At 36.4% G+C, this 19,812-nt stretch overlaps 5 protein-coding genes across 8 annotated transcripts; all 5 read left to right on the forward strand.

Annotated features, from left to right (window-relative positions):
• The first annotated feature begins 418 nt into the window (after positions 1–418).
• On the forward strand, positions 419–3,229 carry LOC103462567 (5-hydroxyisourate hydrolase-like). The gene is made up of 4 exons (XM_008405449.3): positions 419–540; positions 1,159–1,296; positions 1,523–1,658; positions 2,236–3,229. The coding sequence occupies exons 2-4, from the start codon at positions 1,166–1,168 to the stop codon at positions 2,323–2,325; spliced, it is 357 nt and encodes a 118-aa protein (XP_008403671.2). The 5' UTR covers positions 419–540; positions 1,159–1,165; the 3' UTR covers positions 2,326–3,229.
• Positions 3,230–3,325: 96 nt separating this feature from the next.
• LOC103462568 (uncharacterized) lies at positions 3,326–6,977 on the forward strand. Of its 2 annotated transcripts, none has more exons than XM_008405451.3 (5): positions 3,326–3,772; positions 3,980–4,020; positions 4,955–5,304; positions 5,409–5,572; positions 5,700–6,977. In XM_008405451.3, the coding sequence occupies exons 1-5, from the start codon at positions 3,485–3,487 to the stop codon at positions 5,781–5,783; spliced, it is 927 nt and encodes a 308-aa protein (XP_008403673.2). In that variant the 5' UTR covers positions 3,326–3,484; the 3' UTR covers positions 5,784–6,977. The 2 variants fall into 2 exon arrangements, with proteins under 2 accessions (XP_008403673.2, XP_008403672.2); XM_008405450.3 differs by having other exon boundaries at positions 3,506–3,772; positions 5,406–5,572.
• A 121-nt stretch (positions 6,978–7,098) lies between these two features.
• On the forward strand, positions 7,099–10,272 carry LOC103462569 (5-hydroxyisourate hydrolase-like). The gene is made up of 4 exons (XM_008405452.3): positions 7,099–8,315; positions 8,886–9,025; positions 9,099–9,234; positions 9,339–10,272. The coding sequence occupies exons 1-4, from the start codon at positions 8,262–8,264 to the stop codon at positions 9,426–9,428; spliced, it is 420 nt and encodes a 139-aa protein (XP_008403674.2). The 5' UTR covers positions 7,099–8,261; the 3' UTR covers positions 9,429–10,272.
• Positions 10,273–10,374: 102 nt separating this feature from the next.
• pdcd5 (programmed cell death 5) lies at positions 10,375–13,918 on the forward strand. 2 transcript variants are annotated; one of them, XM_008405454.3, is made up of 7 exons: positions 10,375–10,464; positions 10,538–10,625; positions 12,054–12,094; positions 12,680–12,741; positions 12,837–12,928; positions 13,000–13,071; positions 13,156–13,918. In XM_008405454.3, the coding sequence occupies exons 2-7, from the start codon at positions 10,560–10,562 to the stop codon at positions 13,201–13,203; spliced, it is 381 nt and encodes a 126-aa protein (XP_008403676.2). In that variant the 5' UTR covers positions 10,375–10,464; positions 10,538–10,559; the 3' UTR covers positions 13,204–13,918. The 2 variants fall into 2 exon arrangements, with proteins under 2 accessions (XP_008403676.2, XP_008403675.2); XM_008405453.2 differs by lacking the exon at positions 10,375–10,464 and having other exon boundaries at positions 10,471–10,625.
• A 1,029-nt stretch (positions 13,919–14,947) lies between these two features.
• mvda (mevalonate (diphospho) decarboxylase a) lies at positions 14,948–19,774 on the forward strand. 2 transcript variants are annotated; one of them, XM_008405455.3, is made up of 10 exons: positions 14,969–15,419; positions 15,643–15,713; positions 16,429–16,543; positions 16,653–16,802; positions 16,934–17,133; positions 17,824–17,898; positions 17,978–18,196; positions 18,453–18,568; positions 19,097–19,205; positions 19,307–19,774. In XM_008405455.3, the coding sequence occupies exons 1-10, from the start codon at positions 15,344–15,346 to the stop codon at positions 19,385–19,387; spliced, it is 1,212 nt and encodes a 403-aa protein (XP_008403677.1). In that variant the 5' UTR covers positions 14,969–15,343; the 3' UTR covers positions 19,388–19,774. The 2 variants fall into 2 exon arrangements, with proteins under 2 accessions (XP_017159323.1, XP_008403677.1); XM_017303834.2 differs by lacking the exon at positions 19,307–19,774 and having other exon boundaries at positions 14,948–15,419; positions 18,453–18,595.
• Positions 19,775–19,812: the final 38 nt, after the last annotated feature.

Consider the following 19,812-nt stretch of genomic DNA (forward strand, 5'->3'; position numbering starts at 1 on the left):
GAGTTTGTCCAAAGACCACGTTCTTCAGTAACACGCCTTTTTCAGCAAGGTTTTCTTCTCTTGCACAGACAGATCCTCAGCCGTCTAACTACAAAGGTCAACTCACAGTCACATGTTTGCATGTTTGTGGACCTTGGGAGGAAAATTACATAAGAGAAAATTAACCTTTCACACCGAGGTAACTGCCTGTATACAATATAGATAACATTAAAAATAAAGAATTGCTCCGTTGTATTATTTTCCACGGATTCTTAACTCTCCCACCAATAAACTCCTCATATAAGTTCAGAGAGCTGAACTAAAAAGTGTATCCAAAGGAAACGTTTGCACAACAGGCCTTCTGTTGACAGTTCCTGTGGGCTGAGCAGGACAGTGTGCAAGATTTCTCAGGCTTAGTGTGAGTGAAAACCTGATTTTGTTCATTTAACCATAAAATTAAATTCAATTTCTCAGCAAAGCTGCTGACCCACATCCGATGTTATTTATAAGTGAACATTCAGGCTGCAGCAACTGAGGAGGCACATTCTGCCTGAAAGCAAGGTGAGCAGAGAGCTTTTAATGAGTTTATATCTTTATTTTTCTATAAACAAGACTAACATATTATTCTTGATTCACTTGATGTTGTGTAGAAATTGTATTTTTAAACATATTTTTAAAAGTTCATTTAGAGACTATTTCGATTTTGGAGCCGTAAAGCTTTGTGACAGTTGTTTTTTAGTGGCACCATGGTGTAAATGCCTCTTTTTGTAATATTTTGATATAAAATTGGATGAAGAAATGAGCTACCCCTTTAGCAATAGATGAAATAACAGAATTTTCTGATTTATTCACAGCTTAAATCAGAGCACAAAATTCAGCAAATTAATATTTTTTTTCCATTTTTTCCAAATTGAATTGTGTACAAGCCAAATTGAAATCAAAACAGAGCCAGCAGCACTATCGGTAATATGAAAGTATTGAATGGAATTCCTTCAGTTCAGCACTTTCCTCTGTCTCTAATTGAAGTATGGGAGTCAACGTGGGTTTTTGTGAAAACTGAAAATGTACACCTACTTGTCTCAAATTTAAGGTTCTTATATTTAACGTTGTTTAACAAATTCATAATGTGGTTGTTCCAGATTAAAGTAGCTAAACACGTCTTGTTTTCTGTCGCTGTAGATCAACCATGTCCAGCTCACCCAGTCCTCTGACCACCCATGTGCTGAACACAGCACTGGGGGTCCCAGGATCAAACGTGACCCTCAGACTTTACCAGCAAGACCCTTCAACCGATGTCTGGCACTTAATAACCACTGGGTAATGTTCTTTGAAAATGGTAAGCTGTGAAAAAAGTATTTGCCTCCTTTGACATATTTATCAGTTTTTACTTTTTAAAGGTTTCAGATTGTCTAAAATCTCAGGAAATCTGTAAAGGGGCAGATACTTTTTTCACAATATCTCTAAGTTTGATCCCTTTCAAATTCCAAATTATACTAAAACTTTTTTTCTGTCTCAGATCTTAAAATGTGTACTTCCTCAACAGGACAACAAACGATGATGGGCGATGTCCAGGACTGATCACACAGCAGCAGTTTAAATCTGGTGTGTACAAACTGCATTTTGAGACTGGTCAGTACTGGGCCGGGATGGGACAGACCTCCTTCTATCCCTACGTTGAGGTAAGAAAAGGTCAACCGTGATGTTTTTCATTCTAAGCTGCATTGCTGAATTATTTACATTGTTGTTGGTGACTTAGATTTTTAATTATTAAACAAAAGGCAATCTATGCTCTTGAATAAAAAGCAACTGAACTTCTTGTCTTGTTTTCACCAATCATCTAAAAATCTCCTCCCTAAATATTCTATCCATTCCAACAAGACCCACATGCTAAATGTGTCAGTAGCATTTCACACTTTACATCTAGATTTTATAAGTAGAACACATCTGAAAAACGGAAAATTATCCACATTAAGTGTAAGACGAATGTCTTGGAGTCATTGATTCAAAACACCCCAGCAACCACAGTGCAATATGTTTAAATATGACAAGAACAATATTGTAATACTATGCTCCTAATTTAAATTTACAACTAAAGAAGCAATTTGGATTAGAATTGAAATCTTGCGCAAACAAGAAAGGAAGTTGAAGTACTTTCTATTCAATTCAAGTCTTTGTTACATTATTAATATAAGAATGTGAGATTGTTTGTCTTTCCTGTTGCTTTCTTTTAATTTTTTTTCTGCTTTTGATCTTCAGATTGTTTTCACTATAACTGACCCGGACCAAAAATATCATGTCCCTCTGCTTGTGAGTCGTTTCTCGTACAGCACCTACAGGGGGAGCTAAAGAGCAACAACAACAAGGAACCGCCTGACCCTTCCTTCACTTTTATCACTGGCTGACTCAGAACGACAGGGACTGCTGCATTTTGTAACTGAATTAACTAATACTGTTTTCAAAATGGGGCCTAAATAACTCAAGCGTCTCCATGAAAATGTGCTGTGAATAAATAATGAGTGAAGTATTTTTTAAGAAACAATTTTTGTTCTGTCTGTATTGTGCTTTACATTGTACTCTATTGGCATAACATTGACATTGATTTAAAAGCTAAGCCCCAATAAAATGAAGTGCGGCAAGTGATCTTATGAAATGGTCATGTAACCTCAAATGATGTATTCTCGTTTATTTTCACTTCTGTTAAAAATAAATTAGTTAAATAACAATATTGGGTAAACGGGTAAACAAAGAGTTAAGTAAAATACAGCTTTACAAATATATTAGAAATATAAAGCTGTAAAGCTAGAGAAAGTAACAATAAAAAAGAAAAGAAGCATAATTGTTTTACAGTAAAACAATCTAAGTTGTTGAAACTGCACTGTATGGAGGGTCCCGCCCTTTAGCAAAGTTAAACATGTCAAAAAACGGCAAATACTTCCACATTATTTAGAAAGATTGTGTACAAGATGTTGACTGCACCTTTGGATGCGCACTATGAATAATATGAATAAGCTTATGTCCAGCAGGTCTTTTTTTAGAAAAGCATGACCCTTCAAAACCAAGCCAAAGTTCCAAACACCAATCTGTTTTGATCCAAAACCTTCAGGTGTCTGCTAGAAAGTTGAAGATGAAAAGGTATATATTTTTTCAGCATCACAGTGAGTGCAAGCATACATCCACATTAACAACTCCTGAGTTGAAAATGTAGATTTTGGCCAAATCAGTGTCCAGAAATAAAACTTTGAAGTCAGTATTTGTATGTGTTTTCCTTGATTATTTTTTAAGCTAAATTACATAGAATATTTGCAGCATGTATAGGATGTCTTTTGTAGTTTGATTCCAGTGGACTGGTTGCCTTTTTGGATGTGATGACATCCTAGCTTAGATACTTTACCTGTCGAGACCCAAAACGTTTTTAGTACAGGTCATATTTTTAATTGTGTATTTACCTTTTAAGATCAGGTAAAGAACAACATTTGTTTTTGCTCTGCTGTTTGAGTCCATAATCATGTTTTTTTTTTTATTTATATCCATAGTTTCTCTGTTCTGTAGAAATGAGCCGCTAGTTTGTGATCTTCTCTCTGTGCTCCATTGCTTCCCCCTGAATGCTGGGTTATTGTTTCTGGTCTTGATTACGTTCCCCCGTCAGTGGCCAGGTTGTCGCCTCTGTTTTGAGAGGAACGTGAACGATGCCTTCTGTCATGTAATTATTTGTAGGTCTACATTTCTGTCACCAAAAATGGCTGACAAATTGAGGAAGCAGAGAGCAGCGAAGCAGCAGAAGGCAGAGCTCGGGGTGAGGCAGAACTGGGTGTTACACTAACGATTTAGCTTAATAATGATATCAATAATATCCAGCCCGTTATGTCACATGCAACTCGCTGCTTGTAATCCTACAGATGCTTGTACTGGATTTCTTAGACTCTGTAAAAAGTAATTCAAATGAAGGTTTGCCATATGCATGCATATTTCAGGTGACTTTTTTTGTCTTATTTCTTTTCAGGACCCTTCAAATAATCAGCAAGGCGAGAAACCCAAACAAAGGTGAGGTGTTATATATTTTGGGTCCATTGGCTTTGGCAACAGAGACAATATTCAGAATGTATTTATTTATTTATTTTTATTTTTTTACTTTTCCAATGCTGTTATAATGCTAGCAAATCTTCTCATATCAAAAATTAAGTCCATATTATTTAGTTTACATTTTTCCAGCAATGGTTTGGTAACATTAATGTTAAATTTAAGGTAAATTCAGGAAAATTGTGTATTTTTATGTTCTGATCATACAATAAATACATCCCAAAATCCGTAAAATTCATACTGGCGTTAGGTAGAAACATGCAGTGACAGAATATTACTTTTATTTAGAAATTGTATACCTTTTTGACATTATTGTGGATATTCTAAGCGTCTGGTAGTAGCCTTGATCATTCTGGGAGGACTTTTTCAAAATAAATGGGATATTCTGCATACATAATCAAATATTACATATTTATGCATATGTATAACATGTATATCTTATATATAATGCATATCTTTGTGTAATTGTTGTTAAGATTTAGTTTAAGATCCTTTCCAATAACAGCTCTGCACCAGGAACATCTGCATCAGATTCTGCTGAGCAACATATTGCTCAAACTAAATGGGGGATTATGTGTTTCCTTTGCTGTGAATGCATCGCTGTGTCATGCTACTTTTGCAGCAATCACCTCATCTCACTTATTCTGCAATTTCACTTTACACATTACAGTTTGTACTGTAAAATGTATTTCTGGCTTCAAACTTTTATTGAGACCTCTCAGTTGCTTGTGATGCGTAATAAAAATCTGTAAATAACGGAATCAAACAATTCTCTGAAATGGGCTCTAGTTTGATACTGTGTGGAATAATAAAAAAAATTAAAAAAAACAGTTTTTAAAATCCAATAAAACTCATCTGCTTACAGACTCAGTTTTTTTCATCCCAACCTCTCCCACAGAATAGGTAAGACCAAAGAGCTGTCGTGTGACGTCAGGGACCAGATAGTGGATCTGCACAAAGCTGGAATGGGCTACAGGACCATCAGCAAAAAACTTGGTGTGAAGGTGCCAACTGTTGGTGCAATTATTAGAAAATGGAAGAAGTACAAAATGATCGTCAATCGTCCTCGATCTGGAGCTCCATGCAAGATTTTGCCTGAAGGGATGAGGATGATCATAAGGAAAGTGGTAGATCAGCCCACAACAACACGGGAGGAGCTTGTTAATGACCTGATGGCAGTTGGGACCACAGTCACCAAGCACACCGTTGGTAACACACTACACCGTCTTGGCTATCAGTTCAAGAAAGGTATTTACCCAACTTTGTTTTGTGCTTAAATCTCAGGAGCGAGTTAAGGTTTATCTTTTGTGTGAAAACTGAAAGTAGTGCCTCCGTTTCATCTTATTTAGCAGACTCTCCCATGAGGGCGGACAGTCCGCTCAGCTCAACGTTTGGCGTCTTAGCTAGCAGTCCGGAGAATTCCCTCTCTTCCTTCCTCCCATCCAGTTCCCGCCACTGGATCTACGAAGAGAGCCCTGACAGGAAGGTGCTTGATGATGATGACGATGAGCACATAGTACGTGCATTCTTTCTCCTTTGAAAAAAAATCATTAAAGGTGCATGTGAGAATTTCCTGAGTCATTCTGAACTGGCAGCTAATGAACCTCCTCTTTGTTTTCCTCCTCCCTACCCGTCGGTCACAGATGAGTAGTGACAGTGAGGAAGAAAGCGAGGAAAATATGAAAGATGTGGATCAAATACCAAACATGGAGGAAGAGAAACATTAATCGTCAAGTAAAAGCCACAGCAGAAGCAGCATACAAGCTCGTGGTCAATGAAGATTCTACCTTGTTTTAGGTCTGGTGTTTTACTCGCATCAGGAATAATAGAAAAAGTATCCGATCTTCACCAGGTTCTGAAATAATCTAACCTGAAGTGCACAAAAACAGATTCTGCAATGTTTTGTCTATTACACAAAGACGAAGAAAAATCAAAAGTGTTGTGTGAAAAACTCAGCACATCCTTTGATTTAATATAACCAATGTTAGCAGCACCAGGCTTGAAGTTATTTCTTCCGTATGACTTTATTAATCTCTCACATTTTTGTGGAGGAATGTTGGTTGACTTTACAATCTTGCTTCACTTCATTATCGATGTTTGATCACGGAGCGTTTATTTAAGGTACCACCACAGTATTTCAATCATATTGAGGTCTGGACTTTGAGCCATTGCAGTGGTTGGATTTTTCTCTGTTTCAGTAATTATGTTGTTGATTTGATGTTGTTTTAAGAATGTTTTTGTTTCCAGGCCCACTTTGGCCGACCTCTTGGCAATCCATAGTTGTTTAACTTTTTTTTTTATTGCACTGTCATGCACTTTAACAATTAATAAGCTAACTGAGGTCTGCAGAGTCTAAAGTGAAGGTTTTATATTTCTTTTATGTTTCCTTTTTTTGACGTTTCTGCCTTAAATGTTTTCCACTGACAATTTTTTTGTACAACATGTGACTTTAGATGGTATGGAAATTGCCTTAATTTTGGAAATAGGCAAAAAATATACATTGTGATGTTTGAATCATATCCACCTGTTGCTTATTTCCCTCTGAAATCCTGCGGCGTCCATTGGAAGGATTTACTTGCTTCTCTGCTTTGGCTTCAGTTTTGTTTAATGAAAAGTAGTGAAGCTCATTTTCAATTGTTTTAGAATCCAAAACAACCAATCATTTTAGTATGCCCCGATGCATAAAACCCTAACGTGAATGAGAATGAAGGAGTGAGAGTTGTTTATGAACAACCAGCTGTTACCGTTCCATCTTTTTCAGATTTCTTTGCGTCAGATATCCTAATAAAATCTCACCACGAGACTCCTACACATATTTGACACTTAAAATGTCTAAAGGCCCAGATCAACATGTAACATTGTGTATTATCGTCTACTACTATGTAAGCATTTAGCTCAATGAACCATATCTTGATTTAGAACGTCTTTTGTGGTACTTTTTAAAAGAAAAAATATACAAATATCTGTCTCTTCATGTGTTATATGTTTCTATTTGCACTGTTAAGATTTAAAAAATGCAAATACTAATTGTCCCTAATATAAACGTGTTTACTTAATATAAACACGTTTATATTAAGTATAAACGTGTTTGTCACATTGTTTGGTGATGCTATTTTGAAAGACAAGGACACAAAAGAGCAGAGGAGTCAGAAAGTTTTTCATTTTAAAGGTAAAGAGGCTTTACTCAGTAGCATTCACTCTGTGTGGATGTGGGCATATCTGATGCATCTAAGTTCACACTTGATACACAAACTGTTTGCAAACTGCAGTACTTTCCGCACAGAGCAATTTGTCTGAGAACTCTGTGTGATAATACATAATCTTGGCACCAAGCCTCTTAGAAACAGATATATTTTTTAATCTGTATATTTTTACAGCTCTCTCGTTTTTATCATCAGCGTGCAGCATCCTGCTGATTTGTTACACAGAGATAAAGTCAGATTTATTTGACTAAAATGGCTGGAAAAAGCAACAAGCACAGCTCCAGCAGTTCCTCCAGCAGCTGTGTCTTTAAGAGAGAAATCATTTAGAGTGAGAAGTACAGATCCATATAGCTGAGATAAATCTGCATGGAGCAACTTAATGGCCTCTACCAGCTGTGGGTTTATGTCACTCTTTTGATTCTCATCAGTTAAACTATTGTCATTGAGAAACTGAAGATGGAGCTTAAAGAAGCTTGAAAAGTCTCAAATGAGAGTCCCGTCTCCCCTGGAAGGCCGTTTTCGGAGAGTTTTCCTGGTCAGTGCTTCACATTACTGTTTTAAAATAAGGATGAAGATATTTGTTCACTGATGTCAGGACTTTGAGAGGACAAAGTTTGGCTCGGAGACTGCAGCGCCAAGGAGGAGCTCAAAAAAGTTGATTTTACATAATACTCCACCTTTAATACATAGGTAGAATTAATTCAAAAAACTGTTTTGCTCAATTATCTATGAGGCCCACAACAACCAACTGCTCTGCCATGCCTCATATAAGTTCAAAGAGCTGAACTAAAACTGTGGCCAAAGGAAACTCTTGCACAACAGGCCTGTTGTTGACAAAAGATAGGTTCTGGGTACTGAAAGCCGCGCTGACTGAGTGGGACTGTATGCAGGATTTTACAGAGTAATGTGAGTAAAAATTTGATTCTTTTCATCAAGCCATAAATTTAAGTTAAAAGTAACAGTAAAAACTGCAGAACCACGTCACGTTATTTATAAGTGAACATGAGCGAATTCAGGCTGCAGCAACTGAAGAGTCACATTATGTCTGAAAGACGGGTAAGCAGAGAGCTTTTTATAAATATTTATCTCAATTTATACTTCCTGTTTAACGTATTACGTAAGTCATTATTATGAGCTTTGGGTGAGATTAAAAATACAGTAAAAAATAAATAAAACTTTTGATTCAATAATTGCATTAAATTACTGTAAAATCTGTGCTATTTAAACTGTCCTCTGGTTTAAAGTCCTAGGCCAATATTAAAATGTAACTGAAGTTGAAAATTGCAGATCTTGTGATCTTCTAAAGAAATTATTTTTGAATCTGAAGAGTCTTTGTTGTTCAGATCAAGTGTCTCAAATTTTAGCAGCCAACAGACAACATTTAATGTTCAGTGTAACGAAAGAAACTAAGTCTAGAGATTATTTCAAAGATAAAGTTTGGTTTTGCATCTTTTACATGTTTCTCCAGTCTCTTAATTTCCCCCAGTTAATATGTGAAGAAAGACAATTTGATTACAGTTTTCATCTATTGTGATAAATAGATGAATAGATTAAGATGTAATGTTTACATCTTAATGCAGATGTAAACATTACATCTGCATTAAGTCTTAATTTATGTTGCTGCAGATCACAACTATGTCTGGCTCACCCAGTCCTCTGACCACCCATGTGCTGAACACAGCACTGGGGGTCCCAGGATCAAACATGACCATCAGACTTTACCAACAAGACCCTTCAACCAATGTCTGGCATCTGATAACCGCTGGGTAATACCATTCATACAGATCTACGAGGAGTCATATCCATTCACACATCTAAAGGCTTATTGTTCCTCAACAGGACAACTAACAGTGATGGGCGATGTCCAGGACTGATCACACAGCAGCAGTTTGTACCTGCTGTCTACAAGTTGCACTTCGAGACTGGTCAGTACTGGGCCAGTCTGGGACAGAACTCCTTTTATCCCTATGTAGAGGTGAGAAAATGCCAGTTCAATCACAACTCCTATGAACACGTGAACATTTGTAACTTCACTGACAGAACTGTACGTAAATGGCTTATTTATGCTTTTTCACCCAGATTGTTTTCACTATAACCAATCCAGGCCAGAGGTATCATGTGCCGCTGCTTGTGAGTCGTTTCTCCTTCAGCACATACAGGGGGAGCTAGAGGGCATCTGTCGTTAACCTCTTCCACCAACTTATCACTATCTGACTGAAAAAAGGCATTGGCAACTCCACTAATGACGCTCTTGGCAGCACTAATGGCGAAAAATGTATTTGTTTATTTTCCCTGAAGAAATTAGCACTACAACATTAAAATAAATGGTTATATGTACTACCACAAAACTATGCTGTAGTCTTACTGGTGCAAACAGTATGAGTTCTGTTAATGTTAAACTTTGGTATTTATTCTACTGTTTTTATGATTAGCTTGCAATTAAGTTATTATTAAAAGTGTTAATTAATCACAATAGACATGTGAATAATGCCACATTATATAAATTATGCGTATAAAGTACGCATAATTTATACAATGTAACATATAGTAACATGTTTACTTTAATAGATTTCTTCACAATGAAAATGCCTTGTTGTCATTTTTTTCTTTAGTGTTGTGCATTTAAAAAAAAATTAAAACAAACTTAGTTTTTTTCAGCATTTAAAGTCACACTGCAAGCATTGCATTTTTGTCATTAACCCTTTTCATTTTCTGTAAATAAATTCTTGTAAATGTAGTATTTTTTATTTGGATCTGGAATGTTATCAATTATAGTCATACAGAATAAAACAACTCCTTTATTCATATTTGATATTAATTCAGAAGTTAACACACACTAAAAATAGATAAAGTTTTTTTTTATCACTTTCTAAATGAAGTCAAACTTCTCGTTTTAGGTCAGCCAGAATTACCAAAATTATTTCTATTTGCCAAATATCACAATGATGAACTAAATAATATTAATTGATGAAACACACACAACACCCAAATACATGATATCTGAACAAGACAGGATCAGTCCTCACCTGGAAGCTCATATTCCTCCATGTAAAGTCTCATTTATTTATGAAACATTTAGCTGAGGTGAGTTTCAAATAGAAAACTCGGTTCAGCAGCTTCATTGATCCCCCATCTGTGTTCCATTGCTTTCGCCTGAGGGCATGATCTGTGTGATCTGCTCTCGACTATCTGGGGCTGTGCTAAGGTAGGGCCTTGTCTCTGATTTGAGAGAAGTGTGCATTTCGGGTACCGTATCTTATCTTGTTCTATATCTGAAGGAGAACGTTACCGTGAATAACAATGGCAGACGAAGAATTAGAGGCCATAAGGCGGCAGAGGATGGCGGAACTGCAGGCGAAGCAAGGGGTAAGGACTGAACAGGAGCTGGAAACGTGTTGGAGGCCGCCTTATAAGGAGATGCTGGATTCAGTCAGTTTACTGCTAACAGTGTGGCTATCCTAAACACTGAAAACCATCTGATTACAGGGTAGTTTTCCCAAGTACCAGATTACGCAAAGAAATTAAGCGAAATCCCAGCAAAGTGTAAAACTTTCCTCCCGCGGTCGGGTTAATCAGCTGCATAGCAACATGTCAGTGTTAGCTTTGTGTTGTTGTGTCAGCGCACACCCCCTGAAATCTGCTAAAACTAGTCGACTTGTAAAAATAGTGTTTTTTTTGTGTGTGTGTTGGATTAAAGTTTGTAAAGTATTTTGATATTCATTATTCAATCGGAAGCTCTTAATAAATGTTTACATTTACAAGCCAGACTTTTTTTGTGTAATCAATTAACAAAATATGTAGAATATTATGCTTGTTTTTTTTCTGTTTGGTTAGCTATCCAGTTGGAAATCATTACTTAATCAGGATAAAATGTACCAAATTTAACTTTGACACATACGTGTGACATCACATAAGGCAACTGATCAGTTATTTTCATAAATGTAAAAACTTAGTGGATTTTAGGAAAAATTTGGCAACAGTCAAACTCACTGAAAAGTACCTGTGCAGACATTAGTTTCTACATCTAAAACTCGACTTTTGTTTCATTAATTTGTTATATGTAAAACTAATAATTACTTCAAAAATGTTGTATGTTGTTAGAAATGTGAGCTCTTTGCAGTATATAATTCCCTTCTGAAGTGGTATCTTATTAGCTTAACGTTACTTATTGCGCAAAAATTACTGTTTTTTTGTGGACTGAGCTAGCGCTGTATCAACTAGCATAGGTCAATTACCCAAAATGTATTTAAGCCTTAACAGCATGGCAATGTCTATGTGATAATGTTTTATTTAAATGTATAAAAAAAAAACCTACAGTAGTTTCACAGTTTTTTTTTTACATCTGAAATAAATGTTTATCAAATTAAGTCTATTGTTACAGCTAGTTATGGATCTCTTTGAAGGAAACAAGAAATAAGTAAATGTAATCGGTGCATCTGTATTAACACAGTACAGTTCAAGGCTAAAACTCATCTATTTAGAGAGGCCTTTGAATAATAATATCTATAACATTGAATAATGATGCATATTTGATAATGATTCATTTCAATTATTTGACTAAATGCCATCATTGTTCAAATGTACTGTACAAACAAACTTGATTTGAAAATAAAATGTGTCTGAGGCTCATTGATGTGTGGGTTGCAGGATGATTCATTATCTTATTTTCACAAATTTATTCCAACCAAGAGCAGAAATCCTAAAGTGATGTATTTAAGAAGAACTGTAAACATTTAGGCTGTGTTCTGTAATTTTAGTGCAGAATTAATAGAGCAAAGCTGTGCTGTCTTTCAGGATGCTTCAAATAATCAGCATGGTGAAGAAGCTAAACAAAGGTAAGGTTCCTGGGATATTTAAAATCATGAAGCTAAAGTGATGAAGTATTTTTTCATTTAGTTGTACTCATCCTTCCTCTTATACAAGACAGTTATTGGAGCGGTTCAGTACACACTTGGCACTCAAGCAATATTGGATATTTCTCAAATTAATAATGATAACACACTGTTTTATACCGTCATTATAATTTGCCCTTTAAAATTTGAACAATCCGGTTAGTTTACTGAACCTTTTTTCCCCTTGCTGATGATTAAACGAAACAACTTCAAGAACATGAGTGCTATTTATTGCACTTCAGAATCACCATGGTGACAAGCATAAGCTAATCATTCTTTATAATAACCTTATTGTACTTTGGTTATGCACGGTGCAGAGCTTTGCTGTGACATTTGTCAACCGTCAGCTTAAACATCAGGTTTCTCGATTTATATAAATCCTGTAAATATTCAGCCATGAATGTAATATTTGTCGTTGCAGCTGTGTGTCTGTGCAGGTGTTCTGGTGTATTTTTGCTTAAAATTATTTTCTTTTTTTACTGGGTTCAGCTGAACCAATGTGGAAATGTTATTTTTGTTTATTCACAGAGAAACTGAAATGAGGAACTCTATATTGGCTCAAGTCCTGGATCAGTCTGCTCGAGCAAGATGTACGGGCACACTCAAATTTTGATTTTACTAAATTGCATATTTTGCTGCATACCATTACACACATTTTTATTTTATTTTATTTATTTTTTCCCAGTAAGCAATCTTGCATTGGTGAAGCCGGAGAAGGCAAATGCAGTCGAGAACTATCTGATTCAGATGGCTCGATTTGGGAAGCTAGGAGGAAAGGTAAGACAAAAAAAAAAAATGCTTTTTGTCATCTCCATGGCAGAGTAACGAGCAAACTTCTCTCTTTTCAGATTTCTGAGTCCGGCTTAATAGAGATCCTGGAAAAAGTCAGTCAGCAAACGGAGAAAAAGACCACAGTTACAGTAAGTTCCCCTGAAATGTCTTAAAACCGTCGATTCAGTTTCTGTCCATCTCACCTCGCACTGCGCTTTGTGCCTGACTTGCAGTTCAACAGACGGAGGGTGATGGACTCAGACGACGAGGACGATTACTGAGTTCAGACAGAAGCGCTGGAATGAGGCAAAAAAAATTCCAGGAGGTGAAATGCATTGCTGGGATTCCGCGAGGATCTCTGACTCGTGTGTTCTCATCAAATTCCTGGGATGCCACACTGCCTTCTGTGTCCTTGGAATGGAGACAACAAAACAGAAGAACAAGGATGTTAGGTTAATATTATCCTGCGCAGAGGGGGATTTAAAGGAAGCACACAGTGTTCACAGAGGTTTTTGCAGGCTTGTACAGCTTGTGTTGTACCCATGATAGCTGATGGCACTGTCTGACTCCTCTTCACAACAGTTCTGTTGTTTTTATTCCCCTCCTTATGGTTAAACTCTGTTTTGCAAACATAGGATGCAAGACATTTATTTTATCTGAACTGTTCTGCAATCAATCTTTTTTTTTTTTTTATTCATAGGTTTGAACTAGGTTTGAACATTTCTCTTACATCGTTTTCTTGTTGCTGACTTGTATTTCTAAATTTTTCATTAAAAATAATAATTAAAAAAAGCCTTATACATTAAAACATTTTGTTTTCCATCTTCAAGTATAACCATGATTCATTTAAGAATTTATGCAAATGAATCTGTTTCATTTAATTACACAGGAAGTTGGAACCATGATATTTTCAAGTTTCGGTTTAATTTCCAAAGCCAGAGTTAACAGATTGCCAATGTATCCAAAAACTGTTGAAAATAAAAAAACGTGAACAAATGTCTGTCTTTATCGCCTTGTAATTTACTAGATTTAAAAGTTTTATTTTCCTGTATGTTGCAATCGCCTCATCTAGGTTGTCCACACCTCCTTTATTGCAATTGTGTAGGATGATGCCTGTCTTCCTGTCTTTACGGTTCATCAGCATCTTCCAAGCATAGTTGGTTTTGGCATCACAGGTCACACATGACTTGATCCCATATTTTACAAGCCTTTAATGCAGAAGAGCAGTGTTGCATCTTCATGACATTTTGTCATCGTGTCATTTTTGTATGCTCATGAGGGCCATGTTATTTTTTTATTTTTTGACAGAAAACACTCTCCTTCAGTTTGAGGCATTTCTTCTTCTGTTATTAAATCAGCATCTTCCAATGAGTTGGATTCCTCCCAATCTTTTTTGATACCTCTTGCGAATCAGTTGTATTCGCAAGAGGTATCTTGCTGCCATTTGGGGCAGCATTTGGCCCCAAATGGCCAAATGCTGGCCATTTGGGGAAAAAAAAAAAAAGTTTCCAGATCTTGTTCAGCAGTGAAATGCGAACTCGTGAGTGCAGCAGATAGGATTCGGGGTACTGCAATGTGTATCAGCTTTATCCACCTTAGTCCTGGCTGAATGAAACCATTATGGGTCCTACTTCCGGTGGACGCCGGAAATAGCAGAAAAGCACTGGCTTTCGTTGGACACGTGCTAATTAGAAGTTACATTTCTGTTTACCTAACTAATATAGTTTAATATTAAACAAAAATAGTCTTTACTAAATGGCTACCGGATGCTGAATTACACGTTATCACAGATGCAGTTAATACAAAGTTGACAGATAAATGAAAGATTTGTAAATTATCTAAAAAATATATAGCAAAAATATAGAAAAAAAAGTAGTTGATATTTAACTACTTTTTTTCAGTAGTTAAAAACCAAAAAAGGCTTTTTGTTATTTTGATTGTTAATTTTGACGATTAGGGCTAACAGCTGCTTAAACCCTCAAATTCTGTTTTCAGAAATGAAAAATAAAGCCAATATCATGGTCTTTTGAATTTCACTGTTGAATTGAATCACTAAAATATATTAACTTGTTGGTGATATTTCAATTTATCAAGCTGCAACATGTATGTTGCTTTATGAAAACGTATTAGTTTGCTACAGTAAAACATGTCCCAGAGTAGGTGTGTGTCCTTGCTCCACTTCTGCATGACTGTGGTCAGATGGTTGCTCATTGGCCACTTGGACTTTTACGTCAATTAAGTTCTATCTGATTGGTGGAGGGTAAAGCCACATGTTTATGATCAGCCAATCGGAAGAGCTTGCTAGGAAAAAGCTACGGTGTGCTTGGATTAGCAATAGAGATCATGCTAAACACACGAAACTCTTCGAACAGAGGAGGTTAAGTTTGCAGGTTGCCCAAAAATCGGCTTACAGACAGAACTATGCCTGAAGACAGCATGGACAAACCGAGTATAGTAACGTGCACCGCTCCTGTGAATATAGCTGTCATTAAATACTGTGAGTATCTCCTGGACTTGTTTGATTTAACCTCAATTGTTTTGGTTATAGTCGTGAAAGAGCTAAAACATCCATAACAGTACATTATCTTTATATGGTGGTTTAAAAACTCCATATTTGTGACCATTTTAGTGAAAATCATCCTTTAAAGTCTTTTATGTTGCATTACTGTACTATGGTTGTATAACTTATCTGTTACTAAATTGACTACCTTATATTGCAGGGGGGAAGAGGGATGAAGATTTAATTTTACCCATCAATTCATCTTTGAGCGTCACTTTGCATCAAGACCAGGTTGGGAAAATTGCTTCTGATTGCAGCTAGTGAATAACAAAAGTTAGGCGTTCTTGCTGTTTTTAATACGTTATACATTAGTAAGTATTAATAAGCAGCATAATGGCTTGTTAGTTGTTTCTTCATTTGGAGTTTCTTCTTTCTATACCTGACTGCCTGAAAAACACAGGCAGACATGGTGTAAAAATTTTGTGCATTTCTAAAAAAAACTCAGCAGGATAGTTTTTTTTTATGTATTAAGATTTTTGTATGCGACTCATATTTACAATGAAAATGTAGCAGCAACATTAGTATTACAGAATGACCAATATATCTTAAAACAAGCAAGAGTAGTAACAACTGATTACAAAAGCATTTGTATCGTTTAATATTCGTTTAGTTTTACTTTGCGTGGAAATACAATGGGACCATGCCAGCTTTATTCAGGATGATCATGATGTAAGATGATCATCCATGATGTAAGGGAAACAACGGGAAATCCACCCCATTTCCTTTTGAACTAGACCCTTCAGTGTTAAAATGTGTGACTGACTTGGTCTATTGCTTTATAAATCTTTATTTGTAAATTTTTGAAAGTCATATCAAACTTAGAGAAAAAAAAAACCCTGCCTTGGACATTGAATTGTGTAAATTGGAGTACATGATGATCATTTATGGTATCAGTAATTAAATGCTGTTTGGTATAAACTTGCCTTGCATTATTTCCTTTGCTCAGTTGAAAACGACAACAACCGTTGCAATCAGCCGATCCTTTCAGGAGGACAGACTGTGGCTCAATGGCAAAGAGGAGGACATTACCCATCAAAGACTGCAGTCCTGCCTGAGAGAAAGTAAGTCATGTCTGTTTAGGTTTTCCTCTGGAAGTCTGTAGAGTACAGAAATGGTATTCTAGTAAAATAGAGGCTTTTATCCATTCTTTTTTTTTTTCCTTCTATTTAGTCAGACGACTAACGAGGAAGAGACGTACTGATGGAGACGCTCGTTCGACCGATTCGGTGGGATTGTCTCATAAAGTCCACATTTGCTCTGTTAACAACTTCCCCACTGCTGCTGGACTCGCCTCATCAGCAGCTGGATTTGCTTGTCTTGGTGAGCTTGTGTATTTTTTTTAGTATCCACTGTTATAGTGCTTGAAAAAAGTGACAATTTAATATGCAAATTTAATTGAGTAAATTTTTTTTTAAACCAGTGTTTTTTGTTCTGTGCATTTTGTGTTGCAGTTTATACTCTGGCTCAGGCATTTGGTGTGGAAGGAGAGCTGTCTGGGATTGCTCGTCAGGGCTCAGGCAGTGCCTGCAGAAGCATGTATGGCGGCTTTGTCCAGTGGATCATGGGAAGCAAAGATGATGGGAAAGACAGTGTTGCCCAGCAGGTGGAGCCAGAGAGCCACTGGCCTGAGCTCAGGATTCTTGTTCTAGTGGTAGGTCTGACTCTGAGAACTAAACTGTCACAAAAGGGAATAAAAATGCCATTGTGGGTTGTAGTTGACATTTATATATCTACAAATAAAATGGTTGTTAGTTTAGTTTTTCACAGTAGTTTAAAAATATTGAAATGGGTATTTTTATATTCTGTATAAAATCATTTTTTCTTCTGAATCGGGCTTTACTTTTTCTATTCTCAGGTCAGTTATGCAATACCAAAATTAGTTCTGTTAGATAGATGCCAGAATAATGGGGATAATACAATATACATTTTTATAGTTCTGTTTTCTTAAATGTCTTTACAACTCTACGTTTAATATTTGGTAGGATTGTGTTTTATCCTGTCTCAGTTTGATCAACTTTTCACATTATCTAGCTGTAACTCTGTCCCATTCCTCCACTCAGAGCTGGTTTAACTGAGTGAGGTTTGGAAAACCTGTGTGTACCCAACCATCAACTTCCTGGCCGATATCTTGAGATGTTGCTTCAGTGCTTGTGTGGTTATTATGGTCAAACACTTTAGTTTCATCAGACCAGAAAACATAAACCCAAAAATGTCACTTTGTCCTTGCGTACATTTGCAAAGTGTAATCTGTTTTTTTTTGTGTGTGTGTTTCTTGTGGAGTAATGGCTTCTTCTTCGCTGAGTAACCTCACACTTTCTTTTTTTTTTCTTTTTCTTTTTAGGCTAGTTCTGAACGGAAACCAATAGGGAGCACCTCTGGGATGCAAACCAGTGTACAAACAAGTTTACTGTTACAGGTGCTTTATTTGAGTCCTACACTGCGTTTTTAATCGGAGCGGCTGAAACACTGAGCGTGATTTGTGTGTTTGTGCGTAGCACCGAGCAGAGGCTATCGTCCCACGTCGGATGGTAGATATGATCGAAGCCGTGCGAAGGAAGGATTTTCCTGCATTTGCAGAGCTGACCATGAAGGACAGCAACCAGTTTCATGCCACCTGCCTTGACACGCACCCACCTATCTTCTACCTCAACAGTGTCTCCCAGCAGATCATTCACTTGGTGCATCGGTATAACAAATACTGTGGGGAGACCAGGGTGAGCAACTGGAAAATCTGTTCCTAAACAACCAATATGACTAGATATTTAGTTGTGAAAACTGTCAAAGTTTAAACTTGGCATAATTTTCGCTATCTTTGTCAATTTTTTTTTTACACAAATTTGCCTAATTTGTTGCAGCTGAACTTCTCAGGTTGTGTAATGAAGATGTGAAACCTGCAGGTTGTTTTTGAAATGGGGAACCGGAAAGAGCATCTCTCAAGCTGCTCGTCACACCCTGTCTGCTCTCTCGTAGGTGGCCTACAGTTTTGATGCAGGTCCCAACGCTGTGATCTTCATTCTGCAGCAGTTTGTTCCAGAGTTTGTGCAGCTGGTTCAGCACTTCTTTCCCCCAGACAGAAACGGAGAAGAGTACGTTAACAGACAACACAGATAAATGTACTTTTTAGTTTTTTTTTAAGAGTAATTTTATTAATTTCTCAGTCATTTTATCAGTTTTTTTTTTATTAGTTTTGAACATTTTCAGAACAATCCCTTTAAGCTTCCCATAGAAGACATTTTCACATTTGTTTTTGCAGTGGTGCCAAAGAAAGATCCTGCGTAGTTTATATAAATTTAGCAAATCAGAAGTCAAGCTACAATAAGTCACAATGACCCACATTTGGCAACCCTTTTAAATATGTTCTGATGTTTCTGATTGGAAACAGTTTTTCAATTTAGATAATAGTTTAATTTGAAAGATTTCTGCTGATTCTTTCTTTCAAATTAAAGAACACAAACAAGAAAGCTGCCTGATAACTTCTACAGGCAAAAACAATGACAAAATAATAAACTGGTGCCACCTACATCTCCCCTGTTGAAGCTCATGTTTACCCAGTAGGGTGTGTTTGCTTTTAGTTACCTGGATGATGTCACTAAGTGTTTGCTACTTGTCGTTAGTTTTATTAAAGGTCTTCCCGTCAAGTGTGCTGCTCTTCCCATGGAGCTGAAGCAGAATATTGGCCTAGAACCCGTTCCAAAGGGAATCAACTACATAATTAGCACAAAGGTTTGAAGAAACATAATTAAAAAAAAATTATTTTCAGCAAATATGCACACACAAGATTAGTCTTTTTTTCTTCTTTTTAAATGATGTGTGATACCTTTCAGGCTGGACCAGGCCCTCGTGTTGTTGACGATCCTTCTCAGCACCTCCTCTCAGCAGAAGGTTTACCAAAGAAGACTGTCTGAGAAGCCTCTCTCACCAAGAAGCTAATTCTGCTCAGCGGCAATAAATCTTACTTGGCAGATCTGAAATTTACAAGATGAAGCATTTTATTATTTTTGTATGAAAAAAAGAATATGTTTTTTGTAAGATTTTGCCACACAATAAGTCCCTTTAGCTGATGGTCTTTAAAAAATGCCACAAAATTTTTTTTTTTTGAATATGCCGTTAGCTAGAAAGTCACACTGTAAATAAATGTGTCTGGTACCAACTTTGTTTTTATTTTAATGTATAAATCTAGTCAAGGGTTAATTCTTGATCTTTTGAAATTTTATGTATTTTTCATAAATATTTTTATTTTCATTAACTTCAGCGATGTTGATGCAAATAATAAAACTTGGCCAAGTTCTGTATTTACTCTTTTTTTTTTCTTCTCAAAAACATAATTTAA

The sequence above is a fragment of the Poecilia reticulata genome, chromosome 3, assembly GCF_904066995.2.
Source record: "Poecilia reticulata chromosome 3, P_reticulata-male-v2, whole genome shotgun sequence".
Taxonomy (NCBI): Eukaryota; Metazoa; Chordata; class Actinopteri; order Cyprinodontiformes; family Poeciliidae; genus Poecilia; species Poecilia reticulata.

Excerpts from the sequence above, each read along its gene's own strand:
- LOC103462569 (XM_008405452.3), top strand. The coding sequence starts at position 8,262 with ATGAGCGAATTCAGGCTGCAGCAACTGAAGAGTCACATTATGTCTGAA. Across the intron at positions 8,316-8,885 it reads ACATTATGTCTGAAAGACGG|ATCACAACTATGTCTGGCTC; the intron begins GTAAGCAGAGAG and ends ATGTTGCTGCAG. Across the intron at positions 9,235-9,338 it reads CCTTTTATCCCTATGTAGAG|ATTGTTTTCACTATAACCAA; the intron begins GTGAGAAAATGC and ends TTTTTCACCCAG.
- LOC103462567 (XM_008405449.3), top strand. The coding sequence starts at position 1,166 with ATGTCCAGCTCACCCAGTCCTCTGACCACCCATGTGCTGAACACAGCA. Across the intron at positions 1,297-1,522 it reads TGGCACTTAATAACCACTGG|GACAACAAACGATGATGGGC; the intron begins GTAATGTTCTTT and ends CTTCCTCAACAG. Across the intron at positions 1,659-2,235 it reads CCTTCTATCCCTACGTTGAG|ATTGTTTTCACTATAACTGA; the intron begins GTAAGAAAAGGT and ends TTTGATCTTCAG.
- pdcd5 (XM_008405454.3), top strand. The coding sequence starts at position 10,560 with ATGGCAGACGAAGAATTAGAGGCCATAAGGCGGCAGAGGATGGCGGAA. Across the intron at positions 10,626-12,053 it reads AACTGCAGGCGAAGCAAGGG|GATGCTTCAAATAATCAGCA; the intron begins GTAAGGACTGAA and ends GCTGTCTTTCAG. Across the intron at positions 12,095-12,679 it reads GGTGAAGAAGCTAAACAAAG|AGAAACTGAAATGAGGAACT; the intron begins GTAAGGTTCCTG and ends GTTTATTCACAG.
- LOC103462568 (XM_008405451.3), top strand. The coding sequence starts at position 3,485 with ATGTTTTTTTTTTTATTTATATCCATAGTTTCTCTGTTCTGTAGAAAT. Across the intron at positions 3,773-3,979 it reads AGCAGAAGGCAGAGCTCGGG|GACCCTTCAAATAATCAGCA; the intron begins GTGAGGCAGAAC and ends ATTTCTTTTCAG. Across the intron at positions 5,305-5,408 it reads TGGCTATCAGTTCAAGAAAG|ACTCTCCCATGAGGGCGGAC; the intron begins GTATTTACCCAA and ends CTTATTTAGCAG.
- mvda (XM_008405455.3), top strand. The coding sequence starts at position 15,344 with ATGCCTGAAGACAGCATGGACAAACCGAGTATAGTAACGTGCACCGCT. Across the intron at positions 16,544-16,652 it reads GCAGTCCTGCCTGAGAGAAA|TCAGACGACTAACGAGGAAG; the intron begins GTAAGTCATGTC and ends CCTTCTATTTAG. Across the intron at positions 16,803-16,933 it reads AGCTGGATTTGCTTGTCTTG|TTTATACTCTGGCTCAGGCA; the intron begins GTGAGCTTGTGT and ends TTTGTGTTGCAG.